At 48.5% G+C, this 20,498-nt stretch overlaps 1 protein-coding gene across 1 annotated transcript in view; it reads left to right on the top strand.

Annotated features, from left to right (window-relative positions):
• LOC147096600 (von Willebrand factor A domain-containing protein 7-like) overlaps nucleotides 1-14,072 on the top strand; it is a 67,799-nt gene extending 53,727 nt beyond the window's left edge. The window contains exons 13-18 of the mRNA XM_085973848.1: nucleotides 1,853-1,967; nucleotides 2,774-2,975; nucleotides 5,107-5,188; nucleotides 9,113-9,342; nucleotides 11,496-11,583; nucleotides 13,708-14,072. Of these exons, the coding sequence (XP_085829974.1) occupies nucleotides 1,853-1,967; nucleotides 2,774-2,975; nucleotides 5,107-5,188; nucleotides 9,113-9,342; nucleotides 11,496-11,583; nucleotides 13,708-13,827 (837 nt within the window). The 3' untranslated portion in view covers nucleotides 13,828-14,072. The remainder of the gene's footprint in view (nucleotides 1-1,852; nucleotides 1,968-2,773; nucleotides 2,976-5,106; nucleotides 5,189-9,112; nucleotides 9,343-11,495; nucleotides 11,584-13,707) is intronic.
• The last annotated feature ends 6,426 nt before the right edge of the window (nucleotides 14,073-20,498 follow it).

Genomic DNA, 20,498 nt, shown 5'->3' on the forward strand with positions numbered 1-20,498 from the left:
CGGATTGAATTCCATTTGCCACTGTTCTGCCCACCTGACCAGTCCATTGATATTTTCCTGCAGTCTACAGCTTCCTTCTTCAGTATCAACCACACGGCCGATTTTAGTGTCATCTGCAAACTTCTTGATCATACCCCCTACATTCAAGTCTAGATCGTTGATATATACCACAAAAAGCAGGGGACCTAGTACTGAGCCCTGCGGAACCCCACTGGAAACAGCCTTCCAGTCACAAAAACACCCATCAACCATTACCCTCTGTTTCCTGTCTCCGAGCCAGTTTTGGATCGGTTGCGTATGTTGTAGCTTCTCCATGTCGCAGCCAGTAAATCCACTTCCTGGGCTAGTGATCGCACAGGATTTGATTCCCAGTCTCCGCAAGGCTGGCAGGGAGAAAATTCCCCATGGTGGAGGTGGGGGCTGAGGTACCATGGCAGTATCACCATAGCTGCGGTGCCTGCCCCAGGAAATTATTAGGAGATATTGAGCCGGCCGAGAAGAAACGTGTCCAAGCAATTTGCTGCTTCCCACCCACCCCCGCCCCCCACCGCCCCCACCCATAGGCCCAGTTTCCGCTGCATTGCGATCGATCCCGTGGGGAGTCATTGGCCTGCGCCAATTCAGCGGCCTCTGGTGCCCTTAGCAATGTTGGGGCTCAGGGGACGGCCCGTGCCCTTGGGTGTCGGCCGTGGTTCAGTGGGTAGCGCTCTTGCCTCTGAGACAGAAGGTTGTGGGTTCAAGTCCCCGCTCCAGAGACTTGAGCGCATAACCCAGGCTGACTCTCCCGGTGCCAGTACTGCAGGAGTGCTGCACTGGCGGAGCTTCCCTCTCAGGTGGATGCCTGAGATTGTATGGCCACTATTTCGAAGAAGAGCAGGGGGGAGTTCTCCCCGGTGTCCTGGGACCAATGTTTATCCCTCAACCAACATCACTAGAAACAGATGATCTGGTCATTATCACATTGCGGTTTGTGGGACCTTGCTGTGCGCAAATGGGCTGCCGCGTTTCCCACATTACAACAGTTCAAAAGGACGTCATTGGCTGTAAAATGCTTTGAGAAGTCGAAATAGTGCCATGGGATCTTTTATTCCAAAGGTGGCATATTCCTTGATCGTAAGCTGGGTTTCGTTCCCCACGCCCCCTCTGTCACTAAGACCGCCTTCTTGCACTTTCACAATATGCACCACCTCTGCTGTACCTTTCCCCCACTGTTGCTGAGACTCCAACCAATGCCATTATCAGCTCATTGCTCCCCACCGCTCTCCTAGCTAGGCACCCTCCAAAAGCTGTGCCTCATTCGGAAAGCTGGTTGCCACGTCCTTGTTTACTCGAAGCCCCGCACTTCCGTCACCGGGCTCCACGGGTCGCCTTTACCCTTATGAATCAACTTTCATGGCCCTTGCATTACCTTCAAATGGTCTTGCCCCACCCAGTTTAAGGACCTCTTTCAGGTCCATCCGCTGACCAATCAACTCCTCGTTCCCCATCGTTTTCACTCCACTATTGGTAGAAGCCATTTCAGCTACCATGGCCTTCCTTCTGGAAAGGCTCATCCAAAATCCCCTTCTCCTTGCCTCTTCTCTTTCTTTTTTCTTTTTTAAAGAAACCCGCTAAAGGTTTTTCTCTTCAATTCCTCTTTCAGCCCTGCCCATGACTCCATTCTCTCCCCTTTTCCTTCCGCCCAGCTTGGCTCCAATTGACTTCCCCGTGATGAGAGCTCTTGTGACTGAAGCAGAGCTAGATGTTTGCAGGAGGTGACCGGTGGAATGTAAAAGTGGGGCTGGACCAAGAGCGTCCTCTGATAGTAGGTGATCAGACCATGTTGAGATGACCTGTGTCATTGTCCTTTCAGCCTTCAAGGCTAGGAATCAGTGGGAGGACAGGAGGAGGCCTGAACTTCTGGAGAGTGCACTCGGACCTGATCACCACGGAGGCAGTTCAGGTGTTGAGGAAAGACGGTGAAAGCGGTGAGGACCTTGCTGGTTTTAGCAACCCCAGAACTTCATATTGATTCTTTTTTTCATCAGTGTTGTGCGCATCAAGGTCAGCAACCCAGTGTCCCATCAAACACTCCCAGGGCAGGTACAGCACGGGATTAGATACAGAGTAAAGCTCCCGCTGCACTGTCCCATCAAACACTCCCAGGGCAGGTACAGCATGGGTCAGATACAGAGTAAAGCTCCCTCTGCACTGTCCCATCAAACACTCCCAGGGCAGGTACAGCACGGGTTAGATACAGAGTAAAGCTCCCTCTACACTGTCCCATCAAACACTCCCAGGGCAGATACAGCACGGGTTAGATACAGAGTAAAGCTCACTCTACACTGTCCCACCAAACATCCCCAGGGCAGGTACAGCACAGGTTAGATACAGAGTAATGCTCCCTCTACACTGTCCCATCAAACACTCCCAGGGCAGGTACAGCACAGGTTATATACAGAGTAAAGTTCTGTTGTAGTGTTTGATGGGACAGTGTAGAGGGAATTTACTCTGTATCTAACTTGCGATGTTACTGATCTGGAATTGTTTGATGGGACCGTGTAGAGGAGCTTTACTCTGTATCTAACCTGCGCTGTTACTGGTCTGGGAGTGTTTGATGGGACAGTGTAGAGGGAGTTTACTCTGTATCTAACCTATGCTGTTACTGATCTGGAAGTGTTTGATGGTGACAATGGGTGCCTGATGTAAGGCAATTCTGTTACTTCCCAGAACTGACGGAATGTCCGCCCGAAGAAGTGTCTATTCAAACGACTATTTGTCTCTATTTCACCAGGCGTCTTGGTTCCTGGAGGAAACACATCAGTATCAGTTCTTGTTGTTAATGAGGGGAATGGAATGGATTTTACCTTTGAGGTGAAGGATGAACTTGGTCTTCTAAAGGAATTCAATCCCAAAAACCTGCATCTAAATCAAGGTCAGAACATCACAGTGGCAGCCTTGTTCGATGCTGGAGGAATAAACGAGACCGCATCCAGGTAGGTCAGCATTGTGCAGTGTAAATGGCAACAGACACACCATAGACACTGGACCACTAGTGAGAGAGAAGGAAGAAAGACAGACAGACAGACAGACATTCCATGCCCTTTGAGCACACGCGTTACGTAATAACCTTGTCCCAACCTTCTATTCATTCACTGCACAGTCAAACTGGTGCCCGTTTGTAAGGGCTGCCCCTTGCTCCATTCCCGCACTCTGTACTTCCAGTTCAAATTCCGGACCCAATTTCAGTTGGCGCTCAGCGACCTTTAAGCCCAACCTCTTGGTTTCTTCCTGGCACCAGGGCAATCCTTGGCTCCCTTACACAGCCATTAGTTCCCATTTGGTGTTTGTTTCCAAGCTTGAGCCAAGTTTGTTTGCAAGCCTAATCCAGCGCTCTGCTGCTAGAGAGACAGGGCAACATTGCCACCTACTGTCGCAGGGATGCCACATCGTCCGGATAACGCTGAGGTGCGGTGTGTGCAAACGACAACAACTTGCCTTTAACGCAGTAAAACGTCCCCAAGGAACTTCACAGGAGCGATTACCAGACAAGGTTTGATGCCGAGCCACATAAGGAGATAGTTGGACAGACGACCCAAAAGCTTGGCCAAAGAGGTAGGTTTTAAAGAGCGCTTTAAAGGTGAGAGGGAGGCGGAGAGGTTTAGGGAGGGAATTCCAGAGCTTAAGGCCCAGGCAGCTGAAGACACGGCTGCCAACAGTGGAGCGATCCAAATTGGGCGATGCGCAAGAGGCCAGAATTTGAGGAGCGAAGAGATCTCGGAGGGTTGTAGTCAATGTTCCCTTTAATTTTTTTTTTGGTGTGAGCGGTCCCTTAAAGGCGTTGCACAGCCCATTCAAAAGTCCGTGCAGGCGCGATTTTTCCTAGTTAAAAGCTGGCGAGCCGGCCGCACAGCTTGAAGGGAATATCGGTTGTAGGGCTGGGGGAGGTAAGAGATCTAACACCAGTTATACTCTCGCTGACGATGCTTTTACTTTCCACGGCCGCTCTGCGGTTGGCAGTGTGTGCGGGGGTCACACTCTCTCCTGGCTTCTGCCGATGCGGCTGTGAAAATGAGCTGATGGAAGGGTGTGCGAGACAGAGTGCCCAGTGATAACTCGCCCTCTGAGTTTTCTATTCTACCCTGGGGTAAACACACGGGGCGGGGGTGATATCGGACATTGGGTGGGGGAGATCAAACAGGCGGAATGGATCTTGCCGCCTGTTACACCGCACGCCCGATAGTCCATTAGTCATAGAGTCATAGAGTTATACAGCACAGAATGAGGCCCTTCGGCCCGCCATGTCCGCGCTGGCCATCAAGCCCTGTCTATTCTAATCCCATTTTCCAGCACTATTGAAAGAAAAAAGAAAGACTTTCACGACCTCAGGACGTCCCAAAGTGCTTTACAGCCAATGAAATACATTTTGGAGTGTGGTCACTGTTGTAATGGAGGAAACGCGGCAGCCAATTTGTGCACAGCAAGCTCCCACAAACAGCAATGTGATAATGGCTGGATAATCCATTTCAGCGATGTTGATTGAGGGATAAACATTGGCCCAGAACACCAGGGATAACTCACCCCTGCTCTTCTTCGAAATAGTGCCGTGGGATCTTTTACGTCCACCTGAGAGAGGATTAACGTTTCATCTGAAAGACGGCACCTCCGACAGGGCAGCACTCCCTCAGTACTGCAATGGGAGAGTCGGCCTGGATTTTGCTGCTCAAGTCTCTGGAGAGGGAATATGAACCCACGACCTTCTGACTCAGAGGCGAGAGTGCTACCAACTGAGCCTCGGCTGACACACAAACCAATATTGAAGTAAAGGGGACCGAATATGGGGCGTGTGGTATAACGGGTGACAGGTGCGAATTCCTGCCCATTTTACCCCCCACCCAATTTCCAATTTCACCCCCACGAGTCTTCATTCAGTGCTTGAGGCTGGGAGCTCAACGTGGCGGCGAATCATAGAGTAGGGTCCTACTTCTCCATGTGGAACTGTGTCGGAGCTCCGATAGATGGCCAGAAGTAATGGCCTTAAGATACAGGAGTGGGAGATAGAGGTGGTGCTCTACACCCTGCTGTGTAAGTTCTAACACGATCCATATTCATTCCTTGTCTCTGCAGCATGGCGACATTTACAGCGAAAGGCCTGACAGCCTATAACTATGTGAGGGTCCCAATCAATGTGATACAAGAGGATATCTTGGTCAGTATCTCAATAAAGAACATGAACCTGGGAAATAGCCTGTGCTCTAATCTAATGTTGCTGAGAATATTTAAGAGTGTTGACATTGGGGACCAGCAAACCTTTTGGAGATTGGACGGTGCAGTGGGTCGGACACTGTCCTTTCCCCCTCTGGGACTGGGTGGTGCGTTGGGTCAGACACCGTCCTTTCCCCCCCTGGGAATGGGTGGTGTGTTGGGTCAGACACTGTCCTTTCCACCTCTGGGAGTGGGTGGTACAGTGGGTCAGACACTGTCCTTTCCCCCTCTGGGACTGGGGGGTGCAGTGGGTCAGACACTGTCCTTTCCCTCTCTGGGACAGGGTGGTGCAGTGGGTCAGACACTGTCCTTTTCCCCTCTGGGACTGGGTGGTGCAGTGGGTCAGACACTGTCCTTTCCCCCTCTGGGACTGGGCGGTGCAGTGGGTCAGACACTGTCCTTTTCCCCCTCTGGGACTGTGTGGTGCGGTGGGTCAGACACTGTCCTAGGGTACTTAAGGAAGTGGCCCTAGAAATAATAGATGCATTGCTGATCATCTTCCAACATTCGATGGAATCTGGAACAGTACCCATGGATTGGAGGGTAGCTAATGTTACCCCACTATTCAAAAAAGGTGGTAGAGAAAAAACGGGGAATTACAGACCGGTAAGCCTGACATCGGTAGTGGGGAAAATGCTAGAGTCCATCATAAAAGATGTAATAGCAGTGCACTTGGAAAACAGTGACAGGATCAGACAAAGTCAACATGGATTTACAGAAGGTAAATCGTGCTTGACTAATCTACTGGAATTTTTTGAGGATGTAACTGGTAAAATAGATAAGGGAGAACCAGTGGATGTGGTGTATTTGGACTTTCAGAAGGCTTTCGATAAGGTCCCGCATAAGAGATTAGCGTGTAAAATTAAGGCACATGGGATTGGGGGCAAGGTATTGACTTGGATAGAGAACTGGTTGGCAGACAGAAAGCAAAGAGTTGGAATAAACGGGTCTTTTTCCGAGTGGCAGGCAGTGACTAGTGGGGTACCGCAGGGATCGGTCCTTGGACCCCAGCTATTCACAATATATATTAATGATCTAGACAAGGGAACAAGATGTAATATCTCCAAATTTGCAGATGACACAAAGTTGGCTGGGCGTGTGTGCTGTGAGGAAGATGTTGAGAAATTCCAGGATGATTTAGACAGGTTGGGTGATTGGGCAAAAGCATGGCAGATGCAATATAACGTGGATAAATGTGAGGTTATCCACTTTGGTGGCAAAAACAGGAAGGCAGATTATTATTTGAATGGCAATAGATTGGGAGAAGGGGAAGTGCAACGAGACCTGTGTGTCCTTGTGCACCAGTCGCTGAAGGTAAGCATGCAGGTGCAGCAGGCGGTTAAGAAGGCAAATGGCATGTTGGCCTTCGTAGCGAGAGGGTTTGAGTACAGAAACAAGGATGTCTTGCTGCAGTTATACAGGGCCTTGGTGAGACCATATCTTGAGTATTGTGTGCAGTTTTGGTCACCTTATCTGAGGAAGGATGTTCTTGCCATGGAAGGAGTTCAGCGAAGATTCACCAGGCTGATACCTGGGATGGCAGGAATGACGTATGAGGAGAGATTGGGTTGATTGGGCTTGTACTCGCTGGCGTTTAGAAGAATGAGAAGGGATCTCATTGAAACTTATAAAACTCTGACAGGACTGGACAGACTAGATGCAGGAAGGATGTTCCCGATGGTCGGGGAGTCTGGAACCAGGGGTCACAGTCTAAGGATAAGGGGTAGGCCATTTAGGACAGAAATTAGGAGGAATTTCTTCACCCAGAGAGTGGTGAACCTGTGGAATTCTCTACCACAGAAGGCAGTAGAGGCCAATACATTAAATATATTCAAGAAGGAGTTGGATATATTTCTTAAGGCTAAAGGGATCAAGGGGTATGGGGAGAAAGCAGGGACCGGGTACTGAATTTGGATGATCAGCCATGATCTCATTGAATGGCGGAGCAGGCTCAAGGGGCCAAATGGCCTACTCCTGCTCCTATCTTCTATGTTTCTATGTTTCTCCCTCTGGGACTGGGTGGTGCAATGCATCAGACACTGTCCTTTCCCCCTCTGGGACTGGGCGGTGCGGTGGGTCAGACTGTCCTTTCCCCCTCTGGGACTGGGCAGTGCGGTGGGTCAGACTCTGTCCTTTGAGGTCCTGAGAAAGGCTCAGTTAGAGTAGAAGTCAACAGGGATGAGCCTTGACATGCACACCATGGGGGGAAGAAAATGTAGAAGAGCATCTGGTGCTTAGAGAGGAACAATAACGACAATAAAGAGACAAGAAAGATAGTGAAAGAGCAAGGAGAGATATGAGGTTGGAGTGCATCTATCAGAGAACCAGCTTTTCCTTTTATCCTGTCAGGGAGCGAGACAGAATTGTTGGAAAAGGCTTCACCATGAAGAGAGCATCCATCAGGTGCACTTTGGATTAGTAGAGAGTTATGTTTTTTTTTGAAGAGTAGCAAAGAGTTTGATAAGGAAATGGGAAATCGAATAAAATAGAGAAGCCAATGAAACGGTTCAGATATTCTGCTGCAGGGTTGCAGTACATAACTTCCTAGTTTATGCTGCTTCTTCTCCCTCTCCCTCTCTTTCTGATTTCTTTTTTTCCCTTCCTTCTCTCTTTCTACTTATTATTAGAGCGGATTTTCCCCGTTCCTGCTCCTGGGATTAATAGATTCCCGAGCGCACTGAATAGGTGAAAATCGGTCGACCCTGATGGAGCCCGTCCAATAGAATCAAAGAATCGTACAGCGCAGACGAAGGTCATTCGGCCCATCGTGCCTTTGCTGTCTCTTTTGAAAGAGCTAGCCAATTAGTCCCACTCCCCTCGCTCTGTCCCCATAGCTCTGCAAGGAATGGACGGAATTTCGGACCTGGCTCCGTTAGGGCGGTGCGCTCCGCCTGTCCCAATTTTCCAATATTGGCTGCACCCAATGATCCCCGGTGTAGGAATGGGACAGTCTGCACCATCGTCCTTCCCAAAAATCCTCCACTCTGGCTGGTCAAGATGGTTAAAGGATTTGAAAATGTAGCTAGAGAGAAGCTTTTCCCTTTAGTGGGGGTGGGGGGGTGGTGGGGGTGGGGGTGGGGAGTCCAGAACAAGAACAATTCGAGCTCGGCCCTTCAGGGTGATGTCAGGATGCACTTCTTCACACAAGGGGTAGTAGAAATCTGGAATTCGCGCTTCTCAAAAAGCTGTTGAGTCTGGGGGGTCAATTGAAAATTTCAAAACGGAGACTGATAGATTTTTGTTAGGCAAGGGTATTAAGGGTTACGGAATGAAGGCGGGTAGATGTAGTTAAGATACAGATCAATCATGATCTAATTGAATGGTGGAACAGGCTCGAGGGACTGAACATAAGAACATAAGAAATAGGAGCAGGAATAGGCCACTTGGCCCCTCGAGCCTGCTCCGCCATTCAATAAGATCATGGCTGATCTTGGGCTCAAAGCCACTTCCCAGCCCGCTCCCCATAACCCTTCACTCCCTTATCTTGCAAAAATCTGTCTATCTCCTTTATGTCTAATGTATTTAAATGACCCAGCCTCCACGGCTCTCTGGGGCAGAGAATTACACAGATTTACGACCGTCTGAGAGAAGAAATTCCTCCTTATCTCAGTTCTAAAAGGGCGACCCTTTATTCTGAAACTATGCCCCCGAGTTCTAGATTTCCCCACGAGGGGAAACATCCTCTCAGCCTCTACCCCATCAAGCCCCCCTCAGTGTCTTATATGTTTCAATAAGATCACCTCTCATTCTTCTAAACTCCAATGAGTATAGGCCCAGCCTGCTCAACCTTTCCTCATAAGTCAACCCCTCATCTCTGGAATTAACTGAGTGAATGACCTCCTCCTGTTTGTGTATTCCTATGTTCCAGATAACGGATGAAATACCGCCACAGTACAACATCACGATGTACATTGGCAATTGTAGTGCCGATCAGCAACACAGTCCAGACTGCAGCACTCACGACTGGGGGATCGACTTCATCGCGTGGGATGAAGGTCCGACGGGATCTTTAACTGTCCGAGCTCCAGACACTGACCACCAGCCCCTTTGTTCGATGGTAACGGTCACTGGTGTCAAACAGTACAACTGCTCCATCCGGTAAGTGCACTGCCTGCTTGCCTCACTCTCCTGATGTTAATCTATTGCAAAGTGATGGTATTAGGTTAACAAGAATGATTCCAAGGATGAGGGACTTCAGTTATGTGGATAGACTGGAGAAGCTGGGGTGGTTCTCCTCAGAGCAGAGAAGGTTAAGAGGAGAGTTGATGGAGGTGTTCAAAATCATGATGGGTCTAGACAGAATAGATAGAGAGACGCTGTTCCCATTGGCGGAAGGGTCGAGAACCAGAGGACACAGATTTAAGGTGATTGGCAGAAGATCCAAAGGCGACATGAAGAAATAAAATTTTACGCAGCGAGTGGTTATGATCTGGAATGCACTGCCTGAAAGGGTGGTGGAGGCAGACTCGACCATGGCTTTCAAAAGGGAATTGGATAAGTACCTACTGAAAAAAAAATTGCAGGGACACGGAGAAAGGACGGGGGAGTGGGACCAGCTGAGGTGCTCTTGCAGCGAGCCGGCACGGGCTCGACGGGCCGAATGGCCTCCTTCTGTGCTGTAGCCATTCTATGATTCTATGATCATAGAGGCGCGGTAAGTATGTGTGTTCTTACTGGTAAGTTACTCCTCAAATCAACAGGGTTTGCAAGATTGAATGTCAGATGTCACAGGGTTATTAAGTATGCAATAATTAAACATAGACTAAATAGCAGTACATATGGCAAAACTGTGCCAGTTTTAGCTGGAGAACTTAAATGTGTTACAATTCAGAGCTGCAGACCATCGAATCCTAAGTCTCTGTTCCAACGCCCAGTTTATGTACCTTTTGTGGGAAATTCCACACATTTCTGCAGCACCTCATACAAGTCCATAGAAGGTTTAATTTTAAGCAGCTGCTTCCCTTGTCCCTTATCGATAACTTTAGTTTAAACCAGTTCTTTTTGTTTTCGATAGACCGGTACAGCTCCCCAACTTTGTTATCTACACTCTTGATTATACCCAGTGCAACTTCTCGTTATAAATCTGTACCGTTCTGTACCAATCTCCTGCCTGGGAAAAGGGCGATCTATTCACAGATGCTCCCTTCTACAGAACTTGTCCTCAACTAACTAAAGTTCTCCGAAGTATATGCCTTTTAATTAGGTTTTAATATCCAAACTGACCATTTAAGGTCAGCCTTAATTCAAACCATTCGGTGGACACTGCATCTAAGATGACTTATACTTCTTCACTAAACAGGCAAAAGCTGACGGTTACTATTACTACAAGATCAAAAGAAAACAATAGCGCTCTAACGTTAGCAGACCTCAGGACAGTCTGATTAACCCTTTACTTACAATGTGGTGCTGTGTCACTACAGAGGAAAAAGGTCCCTGTTTCAAATTCCCAGTTCTGAGCTAATAGATCTGAGCCGGTAAGAACATAAGAAGTAGGAGCAGGAGTCGGCCATTCGGCCCTTCGAGCCTACTCCGCCATTCAATAAGATCATGGCTAATCTTCTACCTCATCCCCACTTTCCTGCACTATCCCCATATCCCTTGATTCCCTTAATATTCAAAATCTATCCATCTCTGTCTTGAAAATACTCAACGACTGAGCCTCCACAGCCCTCTGGGGTAGAGAATTCCAAAGATTCACCACCCTCTGAGTGAAGAAATTTCTCCTCCTCCCAGTCCTAAATGGCCGACCCCTTATTCTGAGACTGTGACCCCCCTGGTTCAAGACTCCCCAGAGGTAGGGGGTCCTGATTTCTCTCATTACCTCCGGACAGAAAGGAGGAAAGATTAGCCAGTGCTCCCACTCCTGATCACTATCTAGTGACCCCCCCACCCCGTCTAGACGCTCAGGATTTTACAGGACAGAAGGAGGCCATTCGGCCCATCGCCGTTCCTGCGTGTCCCCGGCTGCGGCCTCCTGCCGTCCAACTCCCTGCTCCCGCCCAGGTAGTCGGTCAAATGAGGCCCGGCCGATAAGATCCGCAGACTCCCCTGGTGCACCGCCCGCTTTGGGGGGGCGGTCGCACCCACTGTACCCGCGCCCCCCCCCCAATTAAAATCAGAGTTACTGATTGGAAGGACCACCTTCTGCTCCCCACTTTACGGGCAGAAGTCCAAGGAAGTCGTTCACCACAAGGAGACCACGTCACGTGAGGTTAGCATGAGCCGAATCTCAATGGGCTTTTTCTCCGCAGATTGGACTGCTGTTCCGCATCCGTCCGCCTTCTGATAATGGACGAGTTTGGGAATTCCAAGGAGCTTCTTGTAGACTTCACACAACCTGTAAGTCTTCCTTATCGTTTCAAAAGTACCATTCAATGTTACGCACATGCCGATCCCCCACATTACAATAGTGGCTACTCTTCGAAAAGGACTTCATTGGCCTGAGAGCGCTTTGGGACATCCTGAGGGGCTGAAAGTCCATTTGCAAGTTCCTTACGTTCTTTCTTCTTGGGGAAGCTCCCCTGAAGGCTCATTGGATTGATGCTGAGCCCATATGGATCAGAAGGTCCAGAGGTTCAAAATCCCTGGTCTCTGTCCGAGTTAGCTGATCTGAGTCATGGTGGCAGTGAGGGTGTTACCATTGGCCTTCTTGGCCATGGGTGAGGGAGGAAGGGGTAGTGGGGTTGGGGTGGGTGGGGGGGGAAGGCAGCCAGATTTCTTGCTTTTTTAAAATTCATTCATGGGATGTGGGCATCGCTGGCAAGGCCAGTATTTATTGCCCATCCCTAATTGCCCTTGAGAAGGTGGTGGTGAGCTGCCTTCTTGAACCGCTGCAGTCCGTGTGGTGAAGGTACTCCCACAGTGCTGTTAGGGAGGGAGTTCCAGGATTTTGACCCAGCGACAATGAAGGAACGGCTGATGTATTTCCAAGTCCGGATGGTGTGTGACTTGGAGGGGAACTTGGAGGTGATGTGGTTCCCATGGGCCTGCTGCCCTTGTCCTTCTGGGCAGTAGAGGTCGGGGGTTTGGGAGGTGCAGTCGAAGAAGCCTTGACGAGTTGCTGCTGTGCATCTTGTAGATAGTACACACTGCAGTCACGGTACGCCGGTGGTGGAGGGAGTGAATGTTTAAGGCGGTGGATGGGCTGCCAAACAAACGGGCTGATTTGTCCTGGATGGTGTCGACTTTCGTGAGTGTTGTTGGAGCTGCACTCATCCAGGCACGTGGAGAATATTCCTTCACACTCCTGGGGGAAAAACCTACTTGACCGTGTCATCAGCAATCTACCTGTTGTAGATGCATCTGTCCATGACACATCAGCTGTCATGCTCACTCGCCAATGACCCCGACGGAAAGTGTGCACGTGTATGTGTGTGGGTGACAACGGGATTGGACTTGACTGTGATTCCCTTCGCTCAGGGTCGCTAGCCTTCCGGCATTCATTGTCAAGACTCACGTATAAAGAGTGGCAATGGAACAGTATCCCAGGGTGAGTTAGTGCTTGCAGGAGAGGAGAGGAGAGAATTGGAGTTTAGTTCATAGGAAATTGAGATTATTAAGGTAACTTCAAGATAATAAGTGTGAGGCGGTACATTTTGGTAGAAAGAATGAGGAGGCCACATACTCGTTGAAAAATAAGCATCTAAATGGGGTAGAGGAACAGAGAGATCTGGTGGCACAGATACACAGATCACTAAAAGTAGCCACGTAGGTTAATAAGTTAATAAAAAAAGTAAACCAAGCACTGGGGTTCATTTCTAGAGGGATAGAATCAAAAAGCAGAGACGTGATGTTAAATGTGTATCGAACCTTGATTGGACCACACTTGGAGTTCCGTGAACAGTTCTGGTCTCCGTATTATAAAAAAGACATAGAGGCACGGGAGAAGGTGCAAAAAAGATTTACAAGGATGATACCAGGACTGAGAGGTTGTACCAATCAGGAAAGAGTGAACAGGCTGGGGCTCTTTTCTCCAGAAAAGAGAAGACTGGGGGGTGACCTGATGGAGGTCTTTAAGATTATGAAAGGGTTTGATAGACGTAGAGAAGATGTTTCCACTTGTGGGGGGAGACCAGAACTAGGGGCCATAAATATAAGATAGTCACTAATAAACCAATAGAGAATTCGGGAGAAACTCCTTTACCCAGAGAGTGGTGAGAATGTGGAACTCACTACCACAGGGAGTGGTTGAGGTGAATAGCACAGATGCATTTAAGGGGAAACTGGATAAGCACGTGAGGGAGAAAGGAATAGAAGGATATGTTGATGGGGTGAGAGGAAGAGGGGTGGGAGGAGGCTCGTGTGGAGCATAAACAGCAGCATAGACCAGTTGGGCCGGGTGGCCTGTTTCTGTAACTGTTACTGAGTGAGTTTTCAGGTTTTGTTTAGTACCGTCCCCTTTCTTTCTCTCTCTCTCTCTCTCTCTCCCTCTCATCACACACCTCTCTTCTTGTGTTTTATCAGATTACAAACGGAGTCAACATCACGGCAGTGATCTGCGCAGTGGCGACAATTATAGTGCTGATCCTCGCCATCGCCTGCGCCGTGCTTTGCTGCCTGAGGAGAAAAGATGAAGTTGTGTAGACCCGGGGTGGGCGAAACCCGTGTCCATCCCGTTTCCCAGCGTGCGGTCAGGACCCCGCCCACCCCTCCCCTCCCCAGCCTTTCAACACTCGCTATCAACTGGCAGGGAGCTTATTGTCGCAGGAGCTCCCTCTCCATTATTGCCAAAGAGTTCTGAAATTACAATGTTTTTTTTTTCAATCTTATCATCCCTTCGCACAGGAGCTACCTTGCACTAAAACATTGCATGGGGAAGGAGGGGGGTGGGCGCGGGGGGGGGGAGCATTTTCTTAACTGTTAAGATTTTGTGGGACTTGGAAAATAACTAAAATGATCTCCAAGGTTGAAGAATCCGTCAGCAGGTGGGAAGCAAAGTGAAAGCAGATGGTACATTTCTTGGCACTGGGCCGTGGGTGCAGGTCCAGCGCAATTTTAACCTAACCCCCCACCCCCCAACCCACAGGAAATTGCACACCTGCCCCACACCCTCAGCCCTTAATTTTAACTCCATTCATTTTAAGGGATATAAAATGACTCGTGCAATTTCACAATATACGCTCCATATACCGAGGGATGGGCGATAATTGCCGGCCTTCCCGGTGATGCCCACACCCCGAGAATGAAGACATTTTTTTGGTGTGTCGTTCCCGCTTTCAGACGCTGCAGCTTCTTTCATTGATTCCACTTTTCCTTCGCTCTCTAGTATTTGGATGCACTTATTATACACCCATTTAAATAGTAAATTGATCTGTGGACATTAAATAACTGGATGCATTTTTGTCATTTCTTTGATTTAAAAAGCAACCCACGAGGTCAAAATCTGAATGAACACATAAGATGCAATGAGTTGTGCTTCAGATTCCCAGCTGTAATGAAAATACAGTGTAAGGGCAAGAAAATGCGAATCTGACAAACCAAATGTGGTTGCAACATAATTGTGTTTGACCAGGTCCACACACGCACAATGTTGTGTCAGCCAATGGCTCAGTTGGTAGCACCCTCACCTTTGAGTTTAGAAGGTTGGTGGGTTCAAGTCTCCCACTCTCAGAGACTAGAGGACAAAAATCTAGGACTGACAGATAAGAACATAAGAAATAGGAGCAGGAGTAAGGCCATTCGGCCCTTTGAGCCTGCTCCACCATTCAATGAAATCATGGCTGATCTTCTGCCTCAACTCCATTCACTGCCCCTATCGCCATATCCCTTGATGCCCTTACTAGTCAGAAATCTATCGACTTCTGTTTTGAATATACCCAATGACTGAGCCTCCACAGCCCCCTGAGGTAGAGAATTCCAAAGATTCACCACCCTCTGTGTGAAGAAATTTCTTCTCATCTCAGTCCTGAATGGCCGACCCTTTATCCTGAGGCTGTGGCCCCTGGTTCTAGACTCCCCAGCCAAGGGAAACATTCTCCCAGCATCCACCCTATCAAGCCCTGTAATAATTTTGTATGCTTCAATGAGATTCCCCTCTCATTCTTCTGAATTCAAGAGAAGACAGGCCTAGTTTACTCAATCTCTTCTCATACGACAGTCCCGCCATCGCAGGAATCCATCTCGTGAACCTTCGTGAACCCCGGTGCTGCACTGTCGGAGGTGCCATCTTTTGGATGTAGATGTTAAACTGAGGCCCCTCTGCTCTCTCAGGTGGATGCAAGAGATCCTGTGGCACTATTTCGAAGAAAGAGCAGGGGAGTTCTCCCCAGACTCCTGGACAATATTTATCCCTCAACTCAAACATCACGAAAAACATCAGATTATTGGGCCAACATCACATTGCTCGTTTGTGGGAGCTTGCTGTGTGCTGCCATGTTTCCTGCATTACAACAATAACTGTACTTCAAAAAAGTATTTTGCTGATTTGCACGTTGGGACATCCTGAGGTCATGACCGATTCTATATGAATGCAATTTCTTTATGAGGAAGAGTAGGCATGTGTACAAATATGCTGCACCTACCTTGCAGCTCTCCTGGTGCCACCGAACTTTTTCCATATTTACGCCCAGGTACAGCAGCCCTGGTCGCTCGGCAACCTCCACCTTTGCAACTGGCACCTGGGCATTTACAGGCCCAAAGCCCTTGGGCACAAAACAGGCCATCCTCCTTCACCCACACTTCCTGCACCAACACCCCCAAAAGACTCCGCAGGCTGGAGCCTAGGGCAGGACACTCGCCGCACACACACTTATTGCAAATGTGTTGCTCCCTGGAGGGAAATTACGGCCAGCTCCCCTTTAAGTGGAAGCAGCAACCCTTTATGGATTTGCTGGTTTGCCCAATTTATCAGAGTTTCAAACAAAAATCTATCCGGCCTGCGTCTCTTTACCTAAGGAAGGATATACTTACCATAGAGGGAGTGCAACGAAGGTTCACCAGACTGGTTCCTGGGATGGGGGGATTGTCCTATGAGGAGAGATTGATTAGACTAGGCCTATATTCTCTAGAGTCTAGAGTTTAGAAGAATGAGAGGTGATCTCATTGAAACATACACAATTCTTACAGGGTAGATGCAGGGAGGATGTTTCCCCCTGGCTGGGGAGTCTAGAACCAGGGCTCACAGTCTCCGAATAAGGGGTCGGCCATTTAGAACTGCGATGAGGAGAAATTTCTTCACTCACAGGATGGTGAATCTTTGGAATTCTCTACCCCAGAGGCCTGTGGAGGCTCAGTCAAGATAGAGATCGATAGGTTTTTGAATATTAAGGGGACCAAGGGATATGGGGATCGTGCAGGAAAGTGAAGTTGAGGTAAAAGATCAGCCATGATCTCATTGAATGGCAGAGCAGGCTCGAAGGGCCAAATGGCCGACTCCTGCTCCAATTTCTTATGTTCTCCGAATACATTTTTCAGGTGCAAGGAATCAGAACATTGAGTGAGGCGAGGCCTCCACACCTACAATGTAACTGAAGGGATAATTACTAGTCCTAGCCCCTTTAGGGCTACCCCGGATCAGGCGTATTCCCCAGATGTTCACTTTCAACTAAGGTTTGAGGTAGCCCAATCCTAAAGACGCTTAATTGGGTCAAAAGGTCCAGACTATCTCTCCCTGAAGGAAAGGAACAACCTGAAAATGTTACCATCCTCCAGATAGCACTTTTAATAAGTTTAGCTAGACTGTAACGTTTCGGATATTATGAGGGTCTGGAAAACTCCCCCAGAATTCTGCAACTCCTCACCAAAGAGTGTACAGAGATTGAGTTTGTGAGTTTTTGATACAGAATTCTTATGTGAAACAATTCTAAAAATATATAGATCTATTAAAGAACTGACATGCAGTTGGTGAGCCAATCACATCATTAACAGTTCCAAAAAGAGAAAACTTACAATCCTATTATCAGAGAACCTTACTTTCAAATCTTAACTTCGCTACAGTCTTACAGTTCTTAAAGTTCTATTTAGGATATCCACCAAAATCAAATGCCTTTGATCCCTGAGGTACAAAGAGTTGGAGGCTTACAGAGCTGCCTCTAAAGCCGAGAAACGCTTTGCCCGATTAAAGCGAGTCTGTTATCCCATTTGAGAGTTCAATATTTATACCCTTTTCCAGTGATATTTCCTTTAAGGTTTTCTGCTGATGTAAGCTAATTATCTCTAGCCATTTTTCTGCCGACCCCTGCAATTCTTACAATCACCTCAGCTGGTAGCATTACAGAATTATGTCTCCTCTCTAGGTGTTCGAAGTTTACCATAAAAACCGTGTGACGGCAGGTGTGTTTTTTACTTGGTCATTTTTACGAAGGCAGATGTTTGTGCTTCTTTACAAGGTGTAAATTAGAACACCTTATCCAGGGTGAACCATTGTTTCATTCCCAAAGGTCAGCCTGTCGGGAGCCTTTAACCTTCTGTTTCAATAAAGTTATTGATTCAGGGTCACCTTATCTCAATAGCCAGGATGCTTTCACAACTTTCTCTCAATAGCCAGGATGCTTCCACAGCTATTTCAGAGCTCGGTTTCTAGATTTCCAAACCCAGTTTGTCATGTTTCAATAAGGCCAAAATTCTTTCATAAGAGAGTGGGGGAGAACTTGGGTGGAGCCGCAAACGGGGCGCCAAGCTCGCCTGGGCGCCGGATTTAGCGCAGCGTTTGGAGCAGTAGCGACCGCCGGAAATTCAGCTTGAGCGCCCCAAGAGGGACACGGGGCGAGGCTCGAGGCGCTCTGCATCCCTCTTAGGGCGCTGAATCTGAATATCGCAGCACAACGTGCCGCAGCACCACACGCTGCAGCACGGCGCGCTGCGGTACTGCAGGCCTTCCTCCCATTCTTAAGGGGGCGGGGCCTGCACCAGCGCGATCACAGATCGTGAGTGCCGGCAAAAGAGCCCGGCACCGAGGAGAAGTGCCGGGCTCTCAGAAAACAGCCGGCAATGCTGCGGGGGGCGATCAGGAAGCCGGGGATGGAGGTGCTGGCAGGCGGCCGCCGGACAAAACAGCCGCCCCGCACCTCCACCTTAATTTGCGCCACTGCCGCCACAGGAAGGCCCCGTGAACCGGGCACCATTTGTGAATGGCGCTACAGAGGCGGTCGCTGCCAAATATCAAAATCGGGGCGCTGCGCACACTGATGACATCATCGGAGGTGGCGCCGCGCAACAGGTTAACGCTGCCATTAGCGCCCCAGCTAAATATCGCGGGAGGCGTGGCCAGTGGCGCTAAAGCCACTGAGTGCCCTCTTTAGGCGCTAACTGGTGGCGCAGCCCACCGAATTTCTAGGCCAGTGTATTTTTCTGAATAGGTTATATGGCTTATTCCTTCACAACTGCACCGCACGTAAGCACATCCCTGTTTTTACTGGAGTCGGAAAATCTGGGCTTACGTGTTTGGGTGCAACCGGAACCGTTCAGTGAATCATAGAAACTTACAGCACAGAAGGAGGCCATTCGGCCCATCGCGCCTGCTCTTTGAAAGAGCAGTCATGCTCAGTCCCAAACCTCCTACTTTTTGTCCGTAACCCTGCAAGTTCCTCATTCTCAAGTCCCGGACAACTCCCATTTAAAATTATTTGTGGAATGAACTGCCACCACCTTTTCAGGTCGAGTGTTCCAGATCCCGACAACTTGCTGAGTGAAAAAAATGTCTCCTCATCTCCCCTCTAGATCATTTGCCAATGATTTTAAATCTATGACCTTTGGTTATTGACCCACTCGCCAGAGGGGACAGCCCTTCTCTATCTACTTTATCAAAACCTCTCATCATCTTGAAACATAGAAAACATAGAAAAATAGGAGCAGGAGTCGGCCATTCGGCCTTTTGAGCCTGCTCCACCATTCAATGTGATCATGGCTGATCCTCGATCTCAATATCATATTCCTGCTCTCTCCCCATCCCCCTTGATGCTTTTTGTGCCTAGAAATCTATATCTCCTCCTTAAATATATTCAGTGACTTGGCCTCCACAGCCTTCTGTGGTAGAGAATTCCACAGGTTCACTACCCTCTGAGTGAAGAAATTTCTCCTCATCTCAGTCTTCAATGTCCTACCCCATATCCTGAGATTGTGACCCCTCATTCTAGACCCCCCAGCCAAGGGAAACATCCTCCGTGCAGCCAGTCTGTCTAGCCCTGTCAGAATTTTATACGTTTGATTGAGATCCCCTTTCATTCTTCTAAACTCGTGAATATAGGCCTAGTCGACCCAATCTCTCCTCATATGACAGTCCTGCCATCTCGGGAATCAGTCTGTCCTGCCATCTCGGGAATCAGTCTGGTGAACCTTCGCTGCACTCCCTCTATGGCAATTATATCCTTTCTTAGGTAAGGTGACCAAAACTGCTCACAGTACTCCAGGTGTGGTCTCACCAAGGCCCTGTATAACTGTAGTAAGACATCCTTGCTCCTGTACTCAAATCCTCTTGCAATGAAGGCCAACATACCATTTGCCTTCCTAACTGCTTGCTGCACCTGCATGTTTGCTTTCAGTGACTGGTGTACAAGGATACCCAGGTCCCTCTGTCCATCAACATTTCCCAATCTATCATCATTTAAATAATATACTGCCTTTTTGAAAACCTCTGTTAGGTCGCCTCTTAACCTTCTCTTTTCCAAAGAGAACAGTCCAAACTTTTCCAATCTCTCCTCATAATTGAAGTCCCTTGTCCCTGGTGAAATCCTGTTAAAACTTCTCTGTACCCTTTCTAAGGCTTTGACATCTTTATAGAATCGACTGGTGCAACATTGTCCCCTTCCGAGCATTTCATGTGCGGGTAGGCTATGGCCTTAGTAGAAGGGGCAGCCAGTTCGAAGTAGCACAAAGGTAATGGGTCAACAACTTGAACCATTCAGAAGATCCACCAGAGGTCATTCTGACCAAGCTCAAGAGCACAGACACTCACTTGCCCTGGGAACTAGAGCAGTGCTTTTCAAATTAGTGTGCAGAGAGCCCCTGCAAAACATTGACACACTCCCTGTGCTGCTTTCCAAAAGTCAGATACCTAAGAGTATTGCAATTGCAGAATATGTAAACAGCAACAAAACCAACATGCCGGTCAGTCAACTAATAGGCAATAATTCTGATATCTGATGATTTTGCAGACTTCTCCTAGAATCCAAGGGCCTCTGATTTGAAAATGCAAGTTACCAGAAACCTGGCTGTTCCTCAATTGCATTTTTTTTATTTGTTCCTGGGATGTGGGCGTCGCTGGCAAGGCCAGCATTTATTGCCCATCCCTAGTTGCCCTTCAGAAGGTGGTGGTGAGC

Source organism: Somniosus microcephalus, unplaced genomic scaffold (genome assembly GCF_052327205.1).
Source record: "Somniosus microcephalus isolate GS21.2 unplaced genomic scaffold, FLI_Smic_1.0 unresolved_chr1, whole genome shotgun sequence".
In the NCBI taxonomy this organism is placed as follows: domain Eukaryota; kingdom Metazoa; phylum Chordata; class Chondrichthyes; order Squaliformes; family Somniosidae; genus Somniosus; species Somniosus microcephalus.